This window comes from Equus quagga, chromosome 4 (genome assembly GCF_021613505.1).
Source record: "Equus quagga isolate Etosha38 chromosome 4, UCLA_HA_Equagga_1.0, whole genome shotgun sequence".
Lineage (NCBI taxonomy): Eukaryota > Metazoa > Chordata > Mammalia > Perissodactyla > Equidae > Equus > Equus quagga.
Window position 1 is genome coordinate 50,403,891 of NC_060270.1, and position 22,362 is coordinate 50,426,252.

General features: G+C 37.8%; 1 protein-coding gene across 19 annotated transcripts in view; it reads left to right on the forward strand.

The window, feature by feature from the left end:
* Window positions 1–22,362, forward strand: part of MECOM (MDS1 and EVI1 complex locus) — a 533,910-nt gene that overhangs the window by 496,524 nt on the left and 15,024 nt on the right. For 15 of the 19 annotated variants that reach the window (XM_046658725.1, XM_046658720.1, XM_046658714.1 and 12 more), the window contains 6 exons: window positions 899–1,055; window positions 5,409–6,765; window positions 9,147–9,234; window positions 14,311–14,337; window positions 19,955–20,121; window positions 21,189–21,266. In XM_046658725.1, coding sequence (XP_046514681.1) covers window positions 899–1,055; window positions 5,409–6,765; window positions 9,147–9,234; window positions 14,311–14,337; window positions 19,955–20,121; window positions 21,189–21,266 — 1,874 coding nt within the window. The remainder of the gene's footprint in view (window positions 1–898; window positions 1,056–5,408; window positions 6,766–9,146; window positions 9,235–14,310; window positions 14,338–19,954; window positions 20,122–21,188; window positions 21,267–22,362) is intronic. The other 4 variants (XM_046658715.1, XM_046658716.1, XM_046658717.1 and 1 more) reach the window with 4 other exon arrangements.

Sequence of the window (22,362 nt, forward strand, 5' to 3'; positions counted from 1 at the left end):
GTCACATAAAGTTTCTGAATGCCTATTCAGAAAGAATGGGAGACTTCTACGTTTGCAGATTTTTCCACCCAAGTCCCCATCATAAATCATGACTTGGTTCTAATTAAGTGTAGTGTCTTAGTGGCCAGTGTGCCTTAGTGGCCAGTGAAAATACTCCAGCTTAACCATTACTGTGAACCACGGGAACGGTAATTCTCATCATTTAATTTTCATGTTTCTCAATTAACTAAAAGATGTCCTGGTGTCATGAAAGTTAATTTCCATTTCCAAAAACTTTCTACTGTGTTTGAATATTTTATCTTGTGCCAATGGAAACTGTGACATTTGAAATTATCTTTAGAGATGTTTTGCTCCAAGATGTGTGCAGGTGGCTTTTTCTGTCTTTTTTTTTTTTTTTTAGTACAATGTCTGAAAGAATGATTTTAGCTAAATGGTAACTTACTGAAACATGGTGTTAGAATTTAACCCCTAGGGGAACTCCTTGAATAGATTTGGGATACTTTAGTCAAAATGCCCCCAATTTTGTACATAGCGTGTCTTTGTTTAAAGGATAGAAATAGCACACCACTTTTAATAATGTTATGTCCAGCATTTTACGATTCAACTCCAGTCACTCTAAATGGGATCAGAGGCCTTGATTATGGTCTAATAATGCCATAAACTATTTTGTTCAACTGGTACCAATGGACACTTCATGCTAAGGATATAAGAGCTGAGTAGTTTGCAGTCCCTCCCCCAGAAGAGCTCACACTTTGGAAATATGACTTTCTTTTGGTCGTTGGGGAAAACAAATAAAGGAAAACAAAACAAATAAACACAATTCCTCTTGTGTCGCTCCTGGTCTTCTTTCTTGTGTCCTTGCATCAAGTTTCCTGATTAATCAGTACTCGTTTCCTAGCAGGTGTTCACGGACCCTAGCAACCTCCAGCGGCACATTCGCTCTCAGCACGTTGGTGCCCGGGCCCACGCTTGCCCGGAGTGTGGCAAAACGTTTGCCACTTCGTCGGGCCTCAAACAGCACAAGCACATCCACAGCAGTGTGAAGCCCTTTATCTGTAAGTTTTTAATGCTCCAGCCCTCCTTCCTGCAACTGTCTCTCGTCCAAAAGGCACCGTGATCAGGAGAGGGTCCAGGCGTGGCCGTTGGGGGGCCTCCACATTAGCTATTTATGATCCAATCCAGTGGGGCTATTTTCTATTACAAGAAAATCTTTTATAACCATATCCACGGTATTTTGTCTATAATCCCTGGAGTGTTTTCTTTTAGATGAAATCAATAACAGGTAGAGAAAAGAGGAATTGTTAAATAATGAAAGGGAAGCCTCCCCAGGTTGTAGGATTTAATAGAGACAAACAGATTTGTCTCACACTGGAAATGTTCATGGCTTTGTAAAACAGCAAATAGCAGATACCACTAAACAAGATGAAGTGATAAAAAACTATTCTGGATCAGAAAGAGCTGGAAGAACCCCACCTGGCAAGTAGGCTGGCGACTCTGTGTGTACGTGTGTGAGAGTATGTGTGGGGAGAGAGAGGGGAATTAAATGCCCTTTAATCTCTCCGTTGTTGCAGATCACAGGCTGCGGATAGGCAGTTCTCAGTTACTTGAAAAGCAGAACATTTTCACTTTGATGCTGGACATGCTGCTTCTATAACCCACTGCACTAAAGCAAATTTACAGGCCGTGTGTTTTGAGGAGACGTCCAAGCTGACCACCTACTTAGAATGTCCCCGTACAGAGCACTTTAGTAACACACTTCAAATAAAGTACAACTCAGCCCTCACTTGCTGCTGCTTCTGTCCTCCCACCCCTGTTCTCTGTGTTGTGCTGAATATTTCCTAAGGAAAATCAGTTATTCTCAGTGCATCTGGGCAACAGCTCTGGGCTTCTTTTGATCCATTGCTCCGCTGGGCATATAAACACAGTGACTCATTGAGTTGTGCTACAAACTTCAGGACTGATCTTGGATCCAGATAAGCATAGGACTGGTTGAACCATACTCAGTAGTTGGCAGAACTTCTGACTTGGGAAGCCTTACAAAACAGTTTTTCTGACAGATACTTGATGGTTTGTAGTAGGTATTTGAGACACTACTACAGGACCTGATGGAAAACCTTGATTTTCAGTGCCAACATGGAGATGCCAGAGGCTGACCCTCCTCCGTTTTGCCTTGACATAGCCCTCTTTTGTGCTTCCAGGCACCAAGAGAGCTTTTCTTTCCCTTTCCAACTTAAACTAGAGCCCTGTTTTGCTCAGATGTTCTTCAGTTCCATGGGTGGAGTGAAGAGGACCAGCCAATAAACAAAAGGGTGCCCTAGGCTCCCTTGGGGAGGCTCTTTTGAAAGTCACGGGAAATAAAGGATACAATAGAATTTTAGACTTCTTGTCTCAAAAAGACATTCCTGACTCTAAGGTCGTAATGCCCTAAAAATGTGCTTGCAAGTGCTACAGTCATAAATAATTCATCTATTTCTGATTTCTCAGAAATAAGTTTGGATAAATTTATTATCTTTTGGTGGAAAAAAGAGTGGAATAGACCACAAATAATTATGATCACCCATTTAATGCTTTCTCTATTATTTAAAATAAAAGTCATTAAGTATAGATTCCTATCATCTAAGGTTCTGGGATCTGGAATTTTAATTATGTTGAAGTCGCGCGTTTCACTCTAAAGCACTATAGGGTGTCCCTTTTCAGTCAGATTGCGCAAACTATTTCCTATGAATGTATTTGCAGTAATTATTGGTAAATTTAAATAGCAGATGGCTTTCTTCAAATATAAAATCTGACAGAGAACTATGGGGTAATTATGAATAATAACTGTGTAATTTCAGAACAAAAGAGGAGTTATTGTGGAGACTTTGGAGTGAAGGAGGTTCACCTAGAGTTGATATCTGTTTCTCACCAGAAGGCCACACACCACGATTTACCCCCACTGGTGTGTTTATGGCAACTGTCTCTTGTTACAGTGTACCGCCAGGCTTGAGCCCAGAGCCACCAGCGCTAAGGTAATTACTCACTGCCTTTACAGAAACCTCCAGCCTTTCCAAATAGAAACCACATGCTCTAATAGGCTGAATATATTCAAAATACCTCTTAATTTGTTTAATAAGTAGAAAAATGCAACGCTAACTGCTGGCTAATTTCTTATTACTGAGAAAATTACAGTAGAGTATAGACTTCAACTTCAATTGAGCTATTTACCTGGAGGCCTGGTGGTTTGCAGTGGGCCAGGCCTGGCCTTCAAGTGAGAAAAACAAAGCCTCTGCCCCAGGAAAAATCCAGATTCTATGTTCTTGAGACATGACACAGATGCTGTTCATCCATGTAACTGAGGGTGCAACCGGGAGAGTCAAATGTACCTTCTGTTACTCCAAAATAGAGAAACTCCTGACTTTCGTAAATCCATCCGCCATAAGAACGAAGCATATAGAGCAACATGTCTTTGCCAAAGTTTGCAAACCCTTTAAAACTTACACCTTAGTTGAATACCCATCAAGACATTTTCTCGACGCCTTGTCATGTCCAGAGGAGAGGTGTCGCTTTCTCAATGTGTGCAGTTTTTAATTCCAACATTTTATTTACTATTTCTTGTTATTGCTCATGGCTGAATTAATATAATTAGTGAAAGTCTCATGTTTCTACCCTCTACATTGTATTGTTTTAATTAGTGTATCAAAGAACCTAAATAGTGTGTCTATTTATTTTATATGGTTAACTATTATATACTTTTAAAGCACACTCTGGTCAATATATTCCAGTAGAATAATTTGAAAAGAAATCACTCACATCTTCTCTTCCTGTTAACACACGTTACAGCCTCTATAAGGTTATGAATCATCCCACAGTTGAAAGCTCCTTTAATATTACTAAGCACACTGACATACGTAGCAATGTATTTTAATCGTTAGTAGTAAAAGAAATAGACTTGGAATCACTTAGTACTTCCTGTTTGGTGGTGTGTGGGATAATCCACGTTCTGGGTGAGTTTTGTCTGACTGAAGGTCTATAAAATTTCCTTTCAATAATTTTTTTAAAATTATTACTGCTTTGACTTAGGAGCTCAACCATTCTCTGCTTAAAGGCAGTCATCATATGAAAGCAATAAATGTTGCATTTTGTCTTCAAGTTAATTTCTTATATGGATTTCTTTTAACAATCACCAACAAGGCGTATCATGTTTCTGCATGTATTAGATGGGCACAGAAGCCTTAAAGTAAGCTCACACCTAAAGTGGACTCATCTTTACTAAAGTAAAATAAAAAATGTGATGCTTAGGAAATGGATGCCATGATCCTGCTGGACTGTGAAGTGAGTGGGACTCTTATCCAGCAAAGGAGTTCTTAAGGGTTAAGAAATTTGGTCTTAAAATATGTTTAGATCTGTTCGCACGTATGTGAGGAGGAGGATGTTCTACTTTTTTGACAAATTCTCAGTGAAGAGGGTTATCGCCCAGCCGCACCCACTGCTGTGTTCTTTCTGGATTAGAGCATTCAAAGCACGCTCCCCTGCTTACCACAGTTGGCAATACCACACAGAAGTCAAGCCCCCAGATAACCGCGAAGATATGACAACGAGTGGACATGTTTCCCAAGGACGGGAGTTTCATAAATGCAGGAAGGTTAGCACAACCACTGGTGTGAGGGGAAGTCAGAGGACGTGATCATAGTTCATGGGAACCAGCAATGCAGGATGGGCTACATTCAATTTAGTTTCCTTTGCAGGCTTAAAATAGCGCCATTGTAAATTATGTCAGTCTTTCTCAAATCATGAAAATGATTGTTAAAAATGCCTCAGAATACACAATGTGCATTGTTGTGTGGCTTTGATGTGTGAATGATGAGAGCATATGATATAATACAAATTAAATAATGGTAGAACAGTCACAGGCTTTTTCCCCAAGGGGAGGGGGAATAAAGGTGAAGTTTCTGGTTGAAGGAAACGCTGTTTTATTTTGTTTTGGTGCCTACAGTATAGAATTCTTTAAATAGTCTAAAATTTTAAAGGGGTTCCTGTTATGTCTCATGTTTAGTACATCTTACGACTTTAATTTTTAAGATTCTGTTAAAGTAGTAATTGGGTGGGAAATCAACGCTTGATGGAATTTGACTTTCTTATAAATATTTAAATACACAAATATGATGCAAAATATGATGCAGTGGGTATGACGAAGTATTTATATATATATATGAAATATTTGTGCTGCTTCAAGACATTTGTCAGGTTGGATGCCTTGCTTTGGAATCTAGAGAAATGGGGTTTTCTGTGTTCGGAGCACTCAGATTGGTGCCTCCAACAGCTTTTCCTGGCTTCCTAATTGAAATTTTGAGTAAACCAATTGTGATACTTGCTAAATTCAGAAGCAATTGCCATAAAGCCTGAGATTCTTTTTTGTTGTTTGCACACAGGTGAGGTCTGCCATAAATCCTATACTCAGTTTTCAAACCTTTGTCGTCATAAGCGCATGCATGCTGATTGCAGAACCCAAATCAAGTGCAAAGACTGTGGACAAATGTTCAGCACTACGTCTTCCTTAAATAAACACAGGAGGTTTTGTGAGGGCAAGAACCATTTTGCGGCAGGTGGATTTTTTGGCCAAGGCATTTCACTTCCTGGAACCCCAGCTATGGATAAAACGTCCATGGTTAATATGAGTCATGCCAACCCGGGCCTTGCTGACTATTTTGGCGCCAATAGGCATCCTGCTGGTCTTACCTTTCCAACAGCTCCTGGATTTTCTTTTAGCTTCCCTGGTCTGTTTCCTTCCGGCTTGTACCACAGGCCTCCTTTGATACCTGCTAGTTCTCCTGTTAAAGGACTATCAAGTACTGAACAGACAAACAAAAGTCAAAGTCCCCTCATGACACATCCTCAGATACTGCCAGCTACACAGGATATTTTGAAGGCACTATCTAAACACCCACCTGTAGGGGACAATAAGCCAGTGGAGCTCCAGCCCGAGAGGTCCTCTGAAGAGAGGCCCCTTGAGAAAATCAGTGACCAGTCAGAGAGTAGTGACCTTGATGATGTCAGTACACCAAGTGGCAGTGACCTGGAGACAACCTCGGGCTCTGATCTGGAAAGTGACATTGAAAGTGATAAAGAGAAATTTAAAGAAAATGGTAAAATGTTCAAAGACAAAGTAAGCCCTCTTCAGAATCTGGCTTCAATACATAATAAGAAAGAATACAGCAATCATTCCATTTTCTCACCATCTTTAGAGGAGCAAACCGCGGTGTCAGGAGCTGTGAATGATTCTATAAAGGCTATTGCTTCTATTGCTGAAAAATACTTTGGTTCAACAGGACTGGTGGGGCTGCAAGACAAAAAAGTTGGAGCTTTACCTTACCCTTCCATGTTTCCCCTCCCGTTTTTTCCAGCATTCTCTCAATCAATGTACCCATTTCCTGATAGAGACTTGAGAGCGTTACCTTTGAAAATGGAACCCCAATCACCAAGTGAAGTAAAGAAACTGCAGAAGGGAAGCTCTGAGTCTCCCTTTGATCTCACCACTAAGCGAAAGGACGAGAAGCCCTTGACTCCAGTACCCTCCAAGGCTCCAGTGACGCCTGCCACAAGCCAAGACCAGCCCCTGGATCTAAGTATGGGCAGTAGGAGTAGAGCCAGTGGAACAAAGCTGACTGAGCCTCGAAAAAACCACGTGTTTGGGGAAAAGAAAGCAAGCAATGTTGAACCAAGACCCGCGTCAGATGGTTCCTTGCAGCATGCTAGACCCACTCCTTTCTTTATGGACCCTATTTACAGGTAAGGGTGGACGGGAGATGATGAAATGTGGACGTGTTTATGAAAGGTGGTTTTTACATGGTAAAGTTATGGCTTTTAACAGACCTTTTTTATTATTATTATAAAGCAGAGAGTAAAATTGTTTGATCTAGTGAATTCATTTTGTATTCAGAAAGTCGACTCATTAGGTTTGGACTTATTTTTGGATGTCTCTGAATTTGGGGTTTTGGAATAGGCCCATAGAGTTCTTTCCCTTGACAATAAATTTATTTTTAAACACATTTTTTTTTAAGTGGAAAATATGGGAAAGCCATATTTAAAGCAAGTTGTCAAGTGGCGGAAGAATGAGGCTCCTGAAGGATTAATGCAAAAATGTGTGGGTGCTTAAATGGGTCAGGTTATTTGGAATGAGATGGGACATATAACAGCAAGAGTTTACTCTTTGTTAACCTACAAGCTTTTCCTTAATAAGTACTGGTCATATTCTGTTTCTAAATAAATTTCTTAGGGGCCACAGACAAATGCAATATTAATCACAAAAATGTTTTGTATATAATGTGAGTGATGGGTTTAAAAAACATGTCTCTGTTTAATGCTTTCATTATCCAGTTTCCTTTGATGCATCCAAAAATCCTTTGGCGGAAACATATATGCTTAATAAAAAGCCTCCTGGCTGTCTTCATTCAGGATGATTTAGTTTTTTAATGCTAGTTTTCTTTAAAAAATATGAATAACCATAGTTATGCTTGGTATGTATTTTAAATATTGCCAAGCATTTTCACATTTACTTTCTTTTACAAATCTTGAACCTTGTCAAGAATTAATGGAATATGTACATAAATTTTTATTGGACTTATTTAAGATGGGAGTATTTGCCTATTTTTGCCTGATTCTACTTCATAAAGAGAAATTTTGTGTTGTTCTTTCATTCAACAGCATTTATTGAGTTCTTATTACTTCATAGGTGCTAGAGTGCAGATTCTTTTCACTGAAAACTCTTTTTCTACCTATGCTGTCTGCAATACATTAACCAAGAAACGTTGCCGGTATTTGAATGGCTGCCTCCATTAGAATGTGACAAGAAGAATAAAAAAGTCAATATAAAAATATCTCAGAACCATCAATATTATGTTTCTTCACTTGTTTTTCACATCTTATATCTTAATTCCTGGGGCAGTTCCATTACTAGAGAAGGAAAAAGAAGGGAAAACAGATGCTCCGTATTTTGTGTGTAGATTGTGTGTTACACATTGTCAGTAAGATTGATCAGTCCTTTGTGAAGATGATTTCTCCCTTTCTTCCTCGGGTCCTGTCAATGGCGGTGGGCTTCCAATTCCTCCACATACCTGCTATACTCTTCTCCATCACTTCCTACCCTTTCTCTTGCTGACTCTAATCTCTCTCTCCTCACTGGTGTTTCAGTCTCAGTTTAGGCCCTAGGCTTTTCAATTTACCAAACTCCTGAAAGACCTAAATCTCGGTTTTAGAGTGTGACCTTGGTTGAGATCTCAGCTTTCCCATGTCTTAAATGTTTTTTAAATCTATAAAACGGGTATAAGAACACCTATTTCAGTAAGTGCAATAATGTATGCAAAACATACCATATATAAAATTTCAAGAAGTGGTAGCTGTGTTTATTCATTTTGATCCTATTTTAAAAGTGTACTTATTCAACAGTTTTTAAAGCAAAATTGCCAACAGTTGGTAAAAGAAATTAATTCAGTCCATGTTGTCATTTCCGGTATGCTTAATAGAAAATAGAATGACAAACATTTCTAAAGCAGAAGAGATATGTAGATAAGTTTTATCTGTCTCTCCTTATCTTCACAAAGTTCCTCCTTCTCTTCCCACCTGCCCCCCCTTTAATCTGCCCTGGTTATCAGCAGTGGCATCCAAAAGAAGATGCCTGTACCTCGAAGAGCGGCTAGCAGAGTGCGTGGTATGCTTAGAAACTCTCCTACTGTCCTTGGAAAATATGGAAGAAATATAATGAATATTTGGGGAAGCACCTTCTTGGTAGAAAATGACTTTAATTTTCAAAATGAACCCTCTCCTCATGATTTCAAAATCACCAGGCATTCTTGCCTACACCTGAAATGGAAAGATACAAATTTGTGACCAATGCCTCTGATTTCATGGCTCTTCATTTTTTATATTTCCTCATTATTGTTACTAGTCGTTCAATAGGATTTTTCCATTATAAATAGGCCCTTCTTTCTTTGAGTGCCTAGAAGGGCCATTAGTATTCCTCAAGAACTGAACAGATGTCTTTCTATCTTTATTAGTGTGCTTCCCAGAAGCCTGCCGTTTGCTTTATTGTTTGCTGTTTTAAATGTCAGTGATTATGCAGTGATTGATATATGAGACTGATTCATCTCCAAAATCGAATTTTAACCTTTCAGAGTAGAGAAAAGAAAACTAACTGACCCACTTGAAGCTTTAAAAGAGAAATACTTGAGACCTTCTCCAGGATTCTTATTTCACCCACAAGTAAGTAATTTGAATTTGAAACTTCGAGCTTGTAAACTAACTTGTTGATCCTGAAAAGCAGGTGCAATGAAATGAAAGAAATCTTGAGAACATTAGGATTTCCTCTGACGCTGGTGTGGAAGAACACAGGAAGTTCTAACAGAATTAAAACCCAAACTCTTTAAAGAAAACGTAATTAATATAGTTGTAAAAATAACATGGTCGTGGTGTTAAATTATTGTCTGCTGTTAACTACTTATTGAGCCAAAGTGCATTTTAGAGGGAGAAAAATTCAGCTTAGAAAATAAATACTGAAGTTGTCTTTTGTGTTTAAAAATTACTGCAAGTAAGAAACGGATCATACTGTGACTCGTCTCAAACTCATGAAGGTCGTTTGTGTTCTTTTAGTGCTTAGATAAAAACAGGAAATGAGTCTACCTGACAAGTTGTTACCATAGAGGGTGAAGGAATTTATCTAGAGACCACTGGGCATTCCAGCAAAGTTCTGTAATTGCACAAGAATTCGCCACAATACACAGAGCTATTTGCTGAATGGACTGACTTGTGTCCATTTATCAAAATATATACAGTTTCTCATTGCAAGGAAAATACAAAGCAGTGTTATCTATTCCGTTCATCTCTATGTCCCTACATATTTGGTCTTTTTTTTAAAACTGATTTACCTATCAATCAACATGTGGAGAATTATATTGAAAAAACAAATATATAAACATCTTGAACCTGCTTTCTCAATTTATAGTTTAGTTTTTATTTTTACTTTTGGAAGGATAGAAACTCTGGTCTTTATAGATAGTAAGCAAAATTTTTATGAAAATGCTTGAAAACAGACTAAACGAATTTGCTCTGTTCTAATATATTCAAACTAAAAATGTGCTCCTCTAGTAAAATTGGTGGGATTTTATGTAAGAAGCCTTAGGAAAAGTTGTGAGCCAATTAAATGGAATCATCTTGGGATATGACTCTTCCCCCCCAACCCTCTCTGTTACAGTTCTTCACTTTTTCAAGTACCTTCTCTAAGTCCTGAACAACAGAGTATGAGAACTGAAATACCATCTTCTGGGATAGCTGGAGAAATCTCATTGCTCAAATCATTCTATTTCAAACTGAGAGAATATATGATTTAGTATTAAAAAGGTTAGAAATATTCCAGTTAGTATTCCTTTTATATAGGAAGGCTATGGAATGATTTCATTTCCATCATTACTTTCTGGAAAAGAAGCAATTTCTAAAATAGTGCATGTTTATCAGGCATTTACATTTTATATTTAAGCTGATCTAAATTGCATTTGTAGGTCTCATGGACTAATAAACCTGGACATGATATGCATTTTGTGTCAGATATTGAACAAAAAGTGTCTCTCTCTTGATAACTTCCTTTCTAGTTATAAGTAAATGTTGATAAGGATATAACAGTTAGATACATTTAATTACAAAGTCAAATTGTTTTTGGATTCTAATTATCTTTAAAAGTTAGTAATTAATCACTTCAAAATTAAGTGCTGTGGGTACATGGTACAATGGAGAAAAAAAAGACTGGGATTCAGCGTCTTTGAACAACTCAGTCTACCTGGCTCTTAATTTCCTTATCTGTAAGATGAGGGAGGTAGTTGGATGTAAGGTCCCTATCCTCTCTAAATTCGAAGATTTCTAATTAGCCAAGGTAAATTTACTGGTTCATATGATGGGCAGCTTTGTCTGCCAATAACTCCACATGTACATGTAGCTGTTATAAAAATAGTATGTTCATATTTTTAACCAAATAATGTAAGGAAATATGCTATATTTTAATATCCCCAAAGTTAGTGAAGGATCAGAATAGAGGCACGCGTCCAGTCCTTGGAGCACAGCAATCATCCCCCAGATCTTCGCAGACGTGCCTGTGGGAGCACAGTGGCTGAGTGTGTTTCCTTCCCACACCGGAATGTCACGTCTTGGAGTAAGGGACTGCCTACTGCTGCCTGTTGCTGTTAGAATAGGACCCAAGAGTGATAATCAGAACATTTAATGTGTGATATGTCATGAATGCTGACCAATAGAATGGATTCTGCCTTCTGGAGCAGGGTTCTGGAGCCCTGCACCAACTGTTAATGCTTTCCTTGCTGGATGGGGGTGGGGGGATGTGAGGGGTCTTCTCGGGGAAGGCCAGGGCTGCAGGGGTGCTTAGGCATTCAGGGTGCTTGGGGCAGAGGCTGTTCACCAAGAACGACAGGAATATTTCGTTAATGTTCTAACCATCCTGGCTGTCTTCGTGTGTAATGGCTGTGTGTCACTGAGATGCAGATGGCATAGAGACAGTTGCTGGGGAGAAGCTTAACGTCACCCATTTTCATCAAGCCTTCAGACCAGTCTGTCCTTTCAGAAAATCTGCCTCAAATGGTCTGAAGTTTCAGCAGAGTTTTTTTTTTTTTTTTCCTAGTACTCTATCAATTTCATCCTAGCCTCGAGATCCACCTTCAAACAAACCAACAAAAACTGCCCAGGATTCGGGGCCAGAAATGACTGCTTTACTGCTGGCTTCATTACTTATTAGCAGAAGTGCTTAGGTTTTGGGCAGTGTGGTTTCTCTATCAGCGTAGTGAGCACACCCTTTCCAGCCTGACCAGGGTAGCTATAAGGATCAGCATTCATGCACGTAACACGTTTAGCATAATGCTTGGCATGTCGAAGGATGTAAATGAAGAAAAACTGTTATTAGTAATTCATGCAAAAATATTCCATTTTGAATATAAAGGAATGTCAGTAAAATACCCTCCTGCCATCTCCTGAGCCAGTTTCTTTGGTGGGGCTATACCATGTATCTAGAAGAACTTGGAAAGATGCTTACTCTGTTCTTGGCACTGTGCCATTGGGTAGCAATGAGGATGGCAAAGAGCAAGAAGCCAAAATGGAAGCACTTGCCTCTGCCCCCAGGGCTTACTATGATTTCGTGGCTGAATAAGCGTTTGGACAAGACCATTCATTATTTCATTTTCTTTTTAAAGTACATTGGAACAGATCACGCGGTCCCTCTGGGGCGTTTGTATCTTTGTCTTCAGATTGAGAATAATGCCTACCTTATCTATTTCTCAGGGTTATGATAATAATAAAGAGGAGACCATATATTTTCTTTTTTCTTTTTTTTTAAGGATTGGCACCTGGGCTAACAAATGTTGCCAATCTTTCTTTTTTCTTTTTCTTCTGCTTTCTTTCTCAACCACCCCCCCCCCACCCCGTACATAGTTGTATATCCTAGTTGCAGGTCCTTCTAGTTGTGGGATGTGGGACGCTGCCTCAACGTGGCCTGACGAGCGGTGCCATGTCCGCGCCCAGGATCCGAACCCTGGGCTGCTGCAGCAGAGCGCGCGAACTTAACCACTCGGCCACGGAGCCGGCCCCGAGAGACTATATATTTTCAATGCTTTAAGGAAGACATATAAATAGATAGGTAAATGCTTGGTAGTGATATTCTCTGGGCGAGCTTGAGTTCGTAATTTCTCTATGTCTGTATTCTACCTGGCATGTCCCTTCCCCGTGCACAATTTCTAAGCAACGAAAGGTGAACAATATGTATTGCCTTTTGGAATCATAATATATGCTTTCAAAACTCTTGTCAAAATTACCTAGAAGATATGAAAACACATGCATCAAAATGAAAAGCTAAATGCTTGTTTTTATCATTCTCAGGGTCTAATTTCCTCTGTTAGTTCAGTTCTTAAAGAAGTATGTTTGCTCTATCAGCCACTAGAGGACTGTTTGCCCTTCTATTTTTTCTCTTACAAATAACTTAGTTCAACAAGAGGGAGAAATAAGCACTGTAGAGGTTCTCCCTGGCTACGTGGTTGAAAATTATATGTGGAGTCTTAGTTTAGATGATAATTTTGAAAAGGAGATAGCTGCAAGTAGACGAGGTGGAGAGAATGGTGTTACTGTGTGACCTCCAGAATCTCCATTTCATTGATTTCTATTTTGGTTACTTTGTATTCACATTGATGCCTTGCAAGCCCGTTGAAATCATTTGGCAATAAGGCTATTGTAAAACTGGCTATTATTCCTTGGTTTGATTCTCCTATGCTTTTAATATTATTTTCGGTGATTTACGCATTTTATTATCAGATATTTGGGTTTGTGTACATTTACAACAGTGGCTGTCTTATTTCTATTTCTGTCTGTTATTCATTCATTTTTATTTTTTTACTTTCAAAGTGTGTAACTATCCTATTACTGTGTCCCAAGGAACTGGGAAAAAGTCTTCTCTCAAGTTATCACGTATATAATGATATATATACCTTTTGCCCTTCATCTTTTATTTTGCTTTCAACAAGTTTTTCTTATCATTAGATTTCTTCCGTGATAAACCTTTCATCCTTGAAAACTATGTATCTTTCTTATTAAAGATATAAAAACTTATAAAAGTGAGATATATTCCCTTTAACCAAGCAGAATGATGTTTTTAAGGATATAACATCGTATTTCCTGGAAGAGCTTTTAACTCATTAAAGTTTTCCCCAATGATTCTTGTCATAAATAACTAGACATTTGTAGTTCTTTTAATTAAACTCCTTAGGTGTTCTGACTACTGATGGTCTGAGTCCCAGTTAATAAAAGTTAAGCAGTGTATTTCCAAGTACATTACCTTCTTGTTACTCAGTGATTCACATTTGAGTAAATATCTTATTTTCTTTGTTATTAACATTATAAAAATGCAAGAGACTAGATTTTTTTGGTAGGAAATTGCTTGATTTTTAGTTATTAATGTAAAATTTAGGAATCTTCTTTTGCAGTGTATAAGAACAAATGAAAAAGAAGTATCTACCTTGCAATTTAAGATTTGGTAGTAGGTAGTGTTTAGCTTTCTTGGGAAAAGACACCATTCTGGTTTATAACCTTGATTCTAAAATTTAATTTGGTAAATGGAGGAAACTCAGCAGTGTTATAAAAACATTTAATTTTAATTTCCAAAGCTTTTACTCAAGGTACAGTTACCTGATAAACAAAAATGACTCAGTTAGTATAAATGTCAGTTTCTCAAAGGATAGATTGCAATAAAGATTCCGATACAGAAGTAATTTTTTGTTTTTGTTTCAATTTTGCTCCCAGTTCCAACTGCCTGATCAGAGAACTTGGGTAAGTTTCCTACTTATGTTTTTGACTAAAATAATGTAGCATTAGAAGGAAAGCAATTTGTATTATAAATTGCTGTGTAGACATAAAGAATTCTGAGCCCCTTTTCATTAAATGATATGGCTTCACCCAGTAGTTTTTCAGCTTTGTCAAGCAGCAAAATACTTTCAGTTATAACTGGACATTTAGTGAGCTATAAATTGTTTACAGAAAGAAGTTTGTTCTGTAAATCTGACCCATTCCATGTAATTCGACCTCATGTGGAACTCTTTCTAGGCACTTGGGAGCACGTTGTTAAAAGAGGCTTCGAGATGGGTCACTAAGTGGAAACAACCATTATTTGAGGGAGCCGGTATCGGCATGTTAAAGATGCTTTTGATAAAGCCTTCAAAAGAATCAAACCTGAACTTATGTGCAGACACAGCTGACATTGGAATTCACATCCATATATCCTAGGCAGATCTTGGTTCTTTGGAGAAATAAGACTAAATGTTTAAAAATCCATATCTAACTAGTGATTGGATCTTTTAGCATTGGGTCACACTTCCTCAACTTTCGGTTACTACTTCCAGATACAGTCAGCTGTCAGTTACTAAGGGATAGCTTTATTTTTTACTCAAGAAACAAATAATACTGCTTATTTAGTTTCCACTCCCAAATAAACCTTGGGTGAATAGAAATATATTTGGTTAACATATATTACAAAATTTCCTCTGAGTCTATATGCTTTTACTTCTTCATTCTCTTCTTCACTCAGAATTATACTGATCCTGAGGTATGGGTAAAATCTTGAGATATAATTCAACTTTCTTTTAGTCACCATAAATTATATATAATTATTTTAAGTTGGCACACTTTAGCCCTTACCTATTTCCTCTGTCTCATGTTAGTTTTCCTTTATCAGAAATTCCTCCATTTTATTTCTTCTGTGGAATATGAGATGAATTGTGATTTTTCTCATCCTGATAGACTTTTAAGGATTAAGTTCATTTATTTCAAAAGTATAAGAGGAGAGAGAGAGAGACTTCCTCAGGGAAAGTTGTGTAGTAGATGGAACTGTTCTTTGATTATCCTGGCCTATATTCCCAGGTTCCTCGTCTGCCTTTCCTGGCAGAGGTCTGTCTTGAGTACCTCGTCTCATGGTCCTCATCCTTTCTAAGGCAGAGTATTACTTGACAGTAGCTATGCTGTCAGCTGCTTCAAGCATAAGGTGCTCTCCCCTATGTAAATGGGCATTGGCTCTACCCACTTAGAAAGCCAGTTCCCATTTTAAGTTAGATTCCCATTCCTGATAATATGATGGTATAGCAACTGCCATTGCAATGCTTTGGAAACGCTCCCATTCTTTGAATCATAGGTTTTTCAGAACTATTGTATACATGTATTATTATAAAATGTATTATTAGTGGAAAACATTAAAATATTAAAGTTTATAATTTTTAGTGGTAAAAAGACTCTAAGGGATTTCAGAATCATGACTGCTGAATGTGATACTTGGAATAAGATAACCATAAAATGTGAATATTTACTTGTCCCCCAAATGGCCGTGATTTTGAGATTTCTCAAGATTATCAAGTGAGTAAATATAGAAAACTACCAAATCTACAAACTTTCCCATCATAAGTTATTTATGAGAAGTTAGTTATTTTATGATAAAGCCATGTGTAATCTAATTTGTGAAACATTAGGTCACATAATTCATGGTGCCGTTGGACATATCGTTTCGTATAATCAGATTGTCACTTTAATAGTTTTAATGAGAAACTTCTTTATGTCATCAATTATCGGCTGCCAGATAATAAATGTGAGGCTAAGTGCTTAGGACCCAGTTGATGATATCTTGCCTGCTAAAATGTTTTTAAAAATACTAACTTTATTTGACTAGAGAGATAACTACATTTTTTGGTAGGAACTAGGGAATTGTGTCTAAATATTAGTTTGCGTCAGTATAAAGTTACTAGCCTCTTGGGGACTGGAAGGGGGTGAAATGACTTCCTCTTCCAGACATCTGGCTGCAGATACCATCAATGACTATTATATATGTAAGTAGAAATTACTGTTCCATACAAAAACCTGTCATTTACTGATTGGAGATTAGCTGATGACATTAATAGGACACAGGGCAATGCATTTCTAAAATATATGCTCATTTTCCTCCTTTATTTTCCCCATTCTCAGCAAATTTCTTATTCATGGTAGTACACATTGCTCTCTTCATTGGATTCTTCATAATTGAAAAATATGGATAGCTAGATTCTGTTCCATTTATCCCAATTCACCTTGATTTTTAAAATACCAGGTCAGACTTTAAAATGAATGTCAATACTTCTACTCCTGTAAAATGCATATTCTTTCAGGAGGGTCATCATGAGTCAGCACAGATAACTAGAGAAAGTTGGAGTTTTGACCCACACATTAGATAAAGCTCATTTCGATCCAAAACCTTAATCCAAGATATAGAGTAGGGCTGCTATTGGTGACAGAACTGCTAAACTAATTCAACTGGTTGATGTTGTAGTCCCTTCTGTTTTTCCTAATGGGGAAACTTATTCTTTTTAGCTGAGGTCAAGTGCTATAAGAGCAAATCTTATGAAGATGAAAGAAAGAATTCAGTGATGGCTCTTATGTTGCTTTAGTGGTTGCTGGCTGAGCAGAAAGCAGTGTGTGTGTGTGTGTTTGTGTGCGCACGCGTGTGTGTATGGTGTTAATAGCTACCCTCAGCTTGCTTCCCATCTTCCTTCTCTCTCCCTTTCCCCCACTCCGATTTAATCCCCTTTTCCTTTCATACCAGAAACCAAAGCTGGGGGTAGCTTCTAAGAGAGGCCCTCTGATAACCCTTATTCTTTTTCCTATTATCTTTAAGAATGTCGTTATTTAGTCATCAAGCCCATAATATATTTTCTTGTTTCCTGATAGTTTTCCCAAATTGAAACAGTTTGAGGTAAAGTAATCACAGTGATCTTTCTTCAGAAGGAGCTATTAGCAGCTACTAAAGCAAGACACATTTCTCAACAGCCAATTGCTATTAAATGACTTGAAGGACTTGTAGTTTATATGTGCTAGAGATGAAAGCCGAGAATAATAATAGTCATGAGTAAGCTATTTTCCATATAAAAGGAAAAGTGTTTCTATAAGATGTATTGCCACAGGAATCTGAGTGTGTCAGCAGGGCAGACACTCAAATGATTTAAAACCACTAGATAATGAAACTTTACTCAAATATTAAATGTACATAAATAAAACATTTATAATCATCACCCACACACTTACTATTCTTCCCAATAAATATATACGATCATGACCCTTACCCTTGCTTGTTACTGCTAATCAGCTTGAAGGCCAGAGGTCATTTTTCACTCAGATAATTTATTCCACAGAGGGTGGAATATCAAAATGCTTTTCTGCAAGGAACAATTAGAAGGAATAAATGCAAATAAAATAGTATCATAAAATATTTCCAGATTGATTTTTAATAAATAAAATCCAAAATAATATGAAAATGCTAATGCTCCGGCTGGAGGGGGATAATGAGTGTATTCTGCAGGGACAGAGTTTCCGCCAGCCTCTCTGAGCAGCATCATCATTCCATATCTCTGCCCTGTGATCAGTATGTGTCAAAATCCTTCATAGTGACAAATGCGCTGTCCACTTGCATCTGTGGAGAATGTTTTAGCAGCTGAGTGATTATGAATCAAACCCCTGAGCTTACAGCCCCTACCGCCTCCCAATGCGTTCACATTTGTCGTCTGACAAGTAAATGTATCTTGACTTTCCTCTGAGATTTTTTTGCACCGTGTTTGATGAAAGACATTTGGCAAATTGGCAGTGGTACCCTGTATGTTGCAATTTGTAGGGAGCATTAGGAGTCCAGGCATGAAATGAGAGGGCAGGCTCCAGGAGAAAGGGAAAAGAAAGAGAGCTAACTACAACATGAATAGTCATTTGAGGAATCAAATGTACAGTATTCCCTTTGTAAGAAGAGAATCACGTTCAGGCCATTCTGTTCAGATTTTGCTCGAGTTGAAGAAGTCAATGGTATTCTATCCATCTGCTTGTCCACGGAATATATGTTTTGTTAATTTTCCTTTTGAGTAGGATGCCTTGCCTTTTTTTTAAGCTGAGCTGGTAAATTAGGCCTCCAACTCTGTCCTGCCATCTCGTCAGCAAGAGAGTCCTCCTTTGGGATTGAACAGTTTGAGTGTGCGGTTGTTACCATTTTCATCCCTGCTTGGAGCCTTCTGGTCCACCACCCCAGCTCTTTGAGAAACATACAGAGTGTATGTAGAGAGCAAACACCTTTTTAACAGCTTTCTGAGCTCTCCAGTGGCAGAGTGTCCTGAGATGCAAAAAGATAATGGGTGAGTTGATTTAACAAGATGGCCAGAGAGTTTGCTTTTCCTACTTAAAAATTCAGTAGTAAGCAGCTTCCAAATAAAATGTGAGCACTGAGGAAACAATATTTTTGGGAGAGTTGAAAGAAAGGCACGAATCCTTCTAACTGTGCACCGTGAGGATCAAGCTATCTTTAAAAGTAGATGCCACCTTCTGATTGTGACTCTGTCAAATACGTGAGCAGGTAGACAAAAACTTGAAGCTTATAAGCAAAATCAATTAGGTTGTTTGAGGGGAAGAGTTAGTCAGGATAGTTTTTCTTCAAGAATATTTATCTAAGAGTGTCGTTACACTACCTGTTCCCCATATTTTATAATGCTCGTGCCGAGTTACATGAAGTTATGATGATATATCATGAACTGTGATTTCAACTCACTCTTTGTCCAGAACCAGTTAATATTTCGTTAAAATTCTTTGTATATGGCTCCACTTAAAAATCTAGGGGGCCAGCCCTGTGGATGAGTGGTTCCACATGCTCCGCTTCAGCAGCCTGAGTTCGCAGGTTCAGATCTGGGGTGTGGACCTACTCCACTCATCAGCCATGCTGTGGAGACATCTCACGTACAAACTAGAGGAAGATTGGCAACAGATGTTAGGTCAGGGTGAATCCTCCTCACCAAAAAAAAAAAAAAGAAGAAAAAATCTAGTATATCAGATATTAACTTAGCATAGTCTTAGGCAAAACACTTCTTGCACATTCAATGTTTTCTTCCTGCGTTACCCACATTTGGCTTAAGCTGTCACTTTCGAACACTTGATGTTTTTCACGCTGTGAGTTCTTTTCATGGGACTCTATGCGTCCTTAGTTTTTATTACCTAGGCAATGCATACTGGCCTTTCTCTATAATTTCTGGTTTACTATTGATTTCCATCACATAATACTAATGTTGTATTTTAATTCAATAAAAAATCTAATTTGGCTTCATTATCTGACGTGTATTTCACTGCTCAATTGTATATCAAATTATTATAAAATGATCTAACCAAGGTCTTAGGAAAACATTCACCCAGCATTTTACAAACTTGGTTCTACCTTTGCTATTTCCAAGATCAATGGATTTTCTTGTTGTTTGTCTAATACTGGGATATTACAACCTCTTTCTACAGCCCATTGCATTCAGCAGATTTGATGCTTCCTCTTATTAATGATTTCTTGGTTTGCTAGAGATTATTCCAGAAGAAAAGATGTCGGACCCGTCCTTCACGGTCTTGTGCTTTTGCCTTCCAGATGTCAGCTATTGAAAACATGGCGGAGAAGCTGGAGAGCTTCAGTGCCCTGAAACCTGAGGCCAGTGAACTCCTGCAGTCAGTCCCCTCCATGTTCAACTTCAGAGCGCCTCCCAGCGCCCTGCCAGAGACCCTGCTGCGGAAAGGCAAAGAGCGCTACACCTGCAGGTAACTGCGGTCAGGGAGGGCTGGCCTTCCAGAGATCTCCCCTCTGCTTTCCAAAGGCCCTGCTGTTTGCTTTGGAAATTATTCTTGATTGGATGATTAATAGCCACCATGATAGATCTCAAGCACTTCAAAGTACTCTTTATTTAGTGAGATATAAAAATACTGCTTTTAAAAAATTATTATTAAATGAGAATTTTAACACAGGCCATTTGGTTGTGATAAATGAGTTTGGAAACAGTCCAAATACTATCTACTTGTTTCACTTTGATATTTATGAATTTTCTTTCACAGTTAATTATTTTCATCCAAAGGTATTCTACTACTGTCCTCAAGCATACATTTATTAATTGTCATGGCGTTGAAGAATAAGGCCATTAATGAAGGACGAATAAGGTCGATAAGTGAAGAAAGCTAGTTAATAAGTTTCTTGTTACTCGTCAGTCGTACAGTAAAGCTTGTTTTCTTTTTTTTCAATAAATCGTGCTTATCATTTCTGAATTGTCTTCAGAAATTTGTGGCATCTGACTCAGGCATATCAATTTATCTGTTCTTTGGAAAATGTGTCACTTGCTTTCCAGAAAAGCTTTTATAAGAACATATCTTGATGGATGAGGTCTTAGAATCTTGTCTGATCTGATACCACTCAATGTACAGAGCATTGTCACTGTGGCTGACACATAAAATGAGTTGAAACATTTGAAGTCTGTTTACATCAACCCAGAATCACAGACTCTTGTCATTTTTTTATCCCCCTGTCTGGTTCAGTTTTGTGAATATAAAGATACAGAGTTAATAAAAGAGGCGTATGGAGGTCATCAAACCTAAAGTCTATTTTCATAAACCACTTGCTTATGCATGAGCAAATCCAGCAGATCTTATAAAGCAGCCTTTATTTGTAGAGTTATTTATATCTGTAGAATGGCTTTGTTGCAAATTTTAAATACCAAAGACATGTGAGTTCCATGTAAGATTAATTAAATCAGGAATAAGCATCTGGCTTCTATGCAGCTTGAGTGAAATAAAGTCTATTGTGCTGACTTTCTCTTATAAACATCTTTTCCTAACAGATACTGTGGCAAGATTTTTCCAAGATCTGCGAACCTCACACGGCACTTGAGAACCCACACGGGAGAGCAGCCTTACAGGTTTGACAAAGATTTTTACTCAGTATCTCAATCAATATTATAATAAGTAAAGTGGACTCGTTGCCACAATTTTAAAGTAGGCTACTTTTGTGCATGTCTGAATGTATGTCTATTCTATTTTGAGTGAAAGAATAATTAACGAACAGCTAGGATAAAAATGAGAAGAGTCAATTTCTTTAATCAAGGCTTCTTACATCTCACTTTAAAAGGTCTGGCAATGTCTAGTACAGAATAGGTGTTTAAGAAATGTTAGCCATTTAAAAAATATAATTTGGTGCTCCTCCTTCCCAATAATTAGTGCTATTTTAATTGACAATAATCATGACATTGCAGTCCCTCGCTTTTCCAAGCCTTAAATCTCTGCTAGAAGTTAACAACCTGTGTATAACTTTGTTTTCCCAGTACAGCTAAGTCAATGTCCACACGTCCCACTAGGATGTTTAAAGAATAAGCTTTAACCTGGGGAGGAAGAAAAAAACCTGGAACTAGGCATAGAATAGGTAAAATAGAATGTATTACAGCCAGAGGAGTAATCCACCAACAATTTCTAAAGTGCCTCTTAGCCTATTGTGTTAAATGTCAACATCAGTCATGATCTTGACTGAAATGTCAAGATCAGTCCCACATGACACGTGGGACGGGTGTCTAATTTTAATGTTATCGTTTACTAAAGAATGAAAATAATCAACATTCTCCCTTCCAGTTTTAAAGTATAATCTATCTTGTTTAATGTGCAATGCCTTGCACAGTGTATAGGTACTCATAAATATTTCTTCAAAGAATGAATGTTATTTTTCTTAAGTAATATCATAATTTCATTCTGCTTTGAAATCCTTATGCATTGTATATGTAAAATCATTTTTGTGTGAATGCTCAATTTTTCCGTTAAAATAAGTAAGTTGTTTATGAGGTTTCAAAGACATTTTTACGTACAAGAGTAAGAAAATGGACAGACCGGTGCTTAATCGAAGATAATTGAAGTTTTAGGAGAAAACTAGAAGGACTTAAACTCAGAAAATAATACAGTGTTTTCTTACATGTTTTATAAATCACTAATCGTTAAGTGATATTTCTACTTTCTGTGTGATAGAATGCA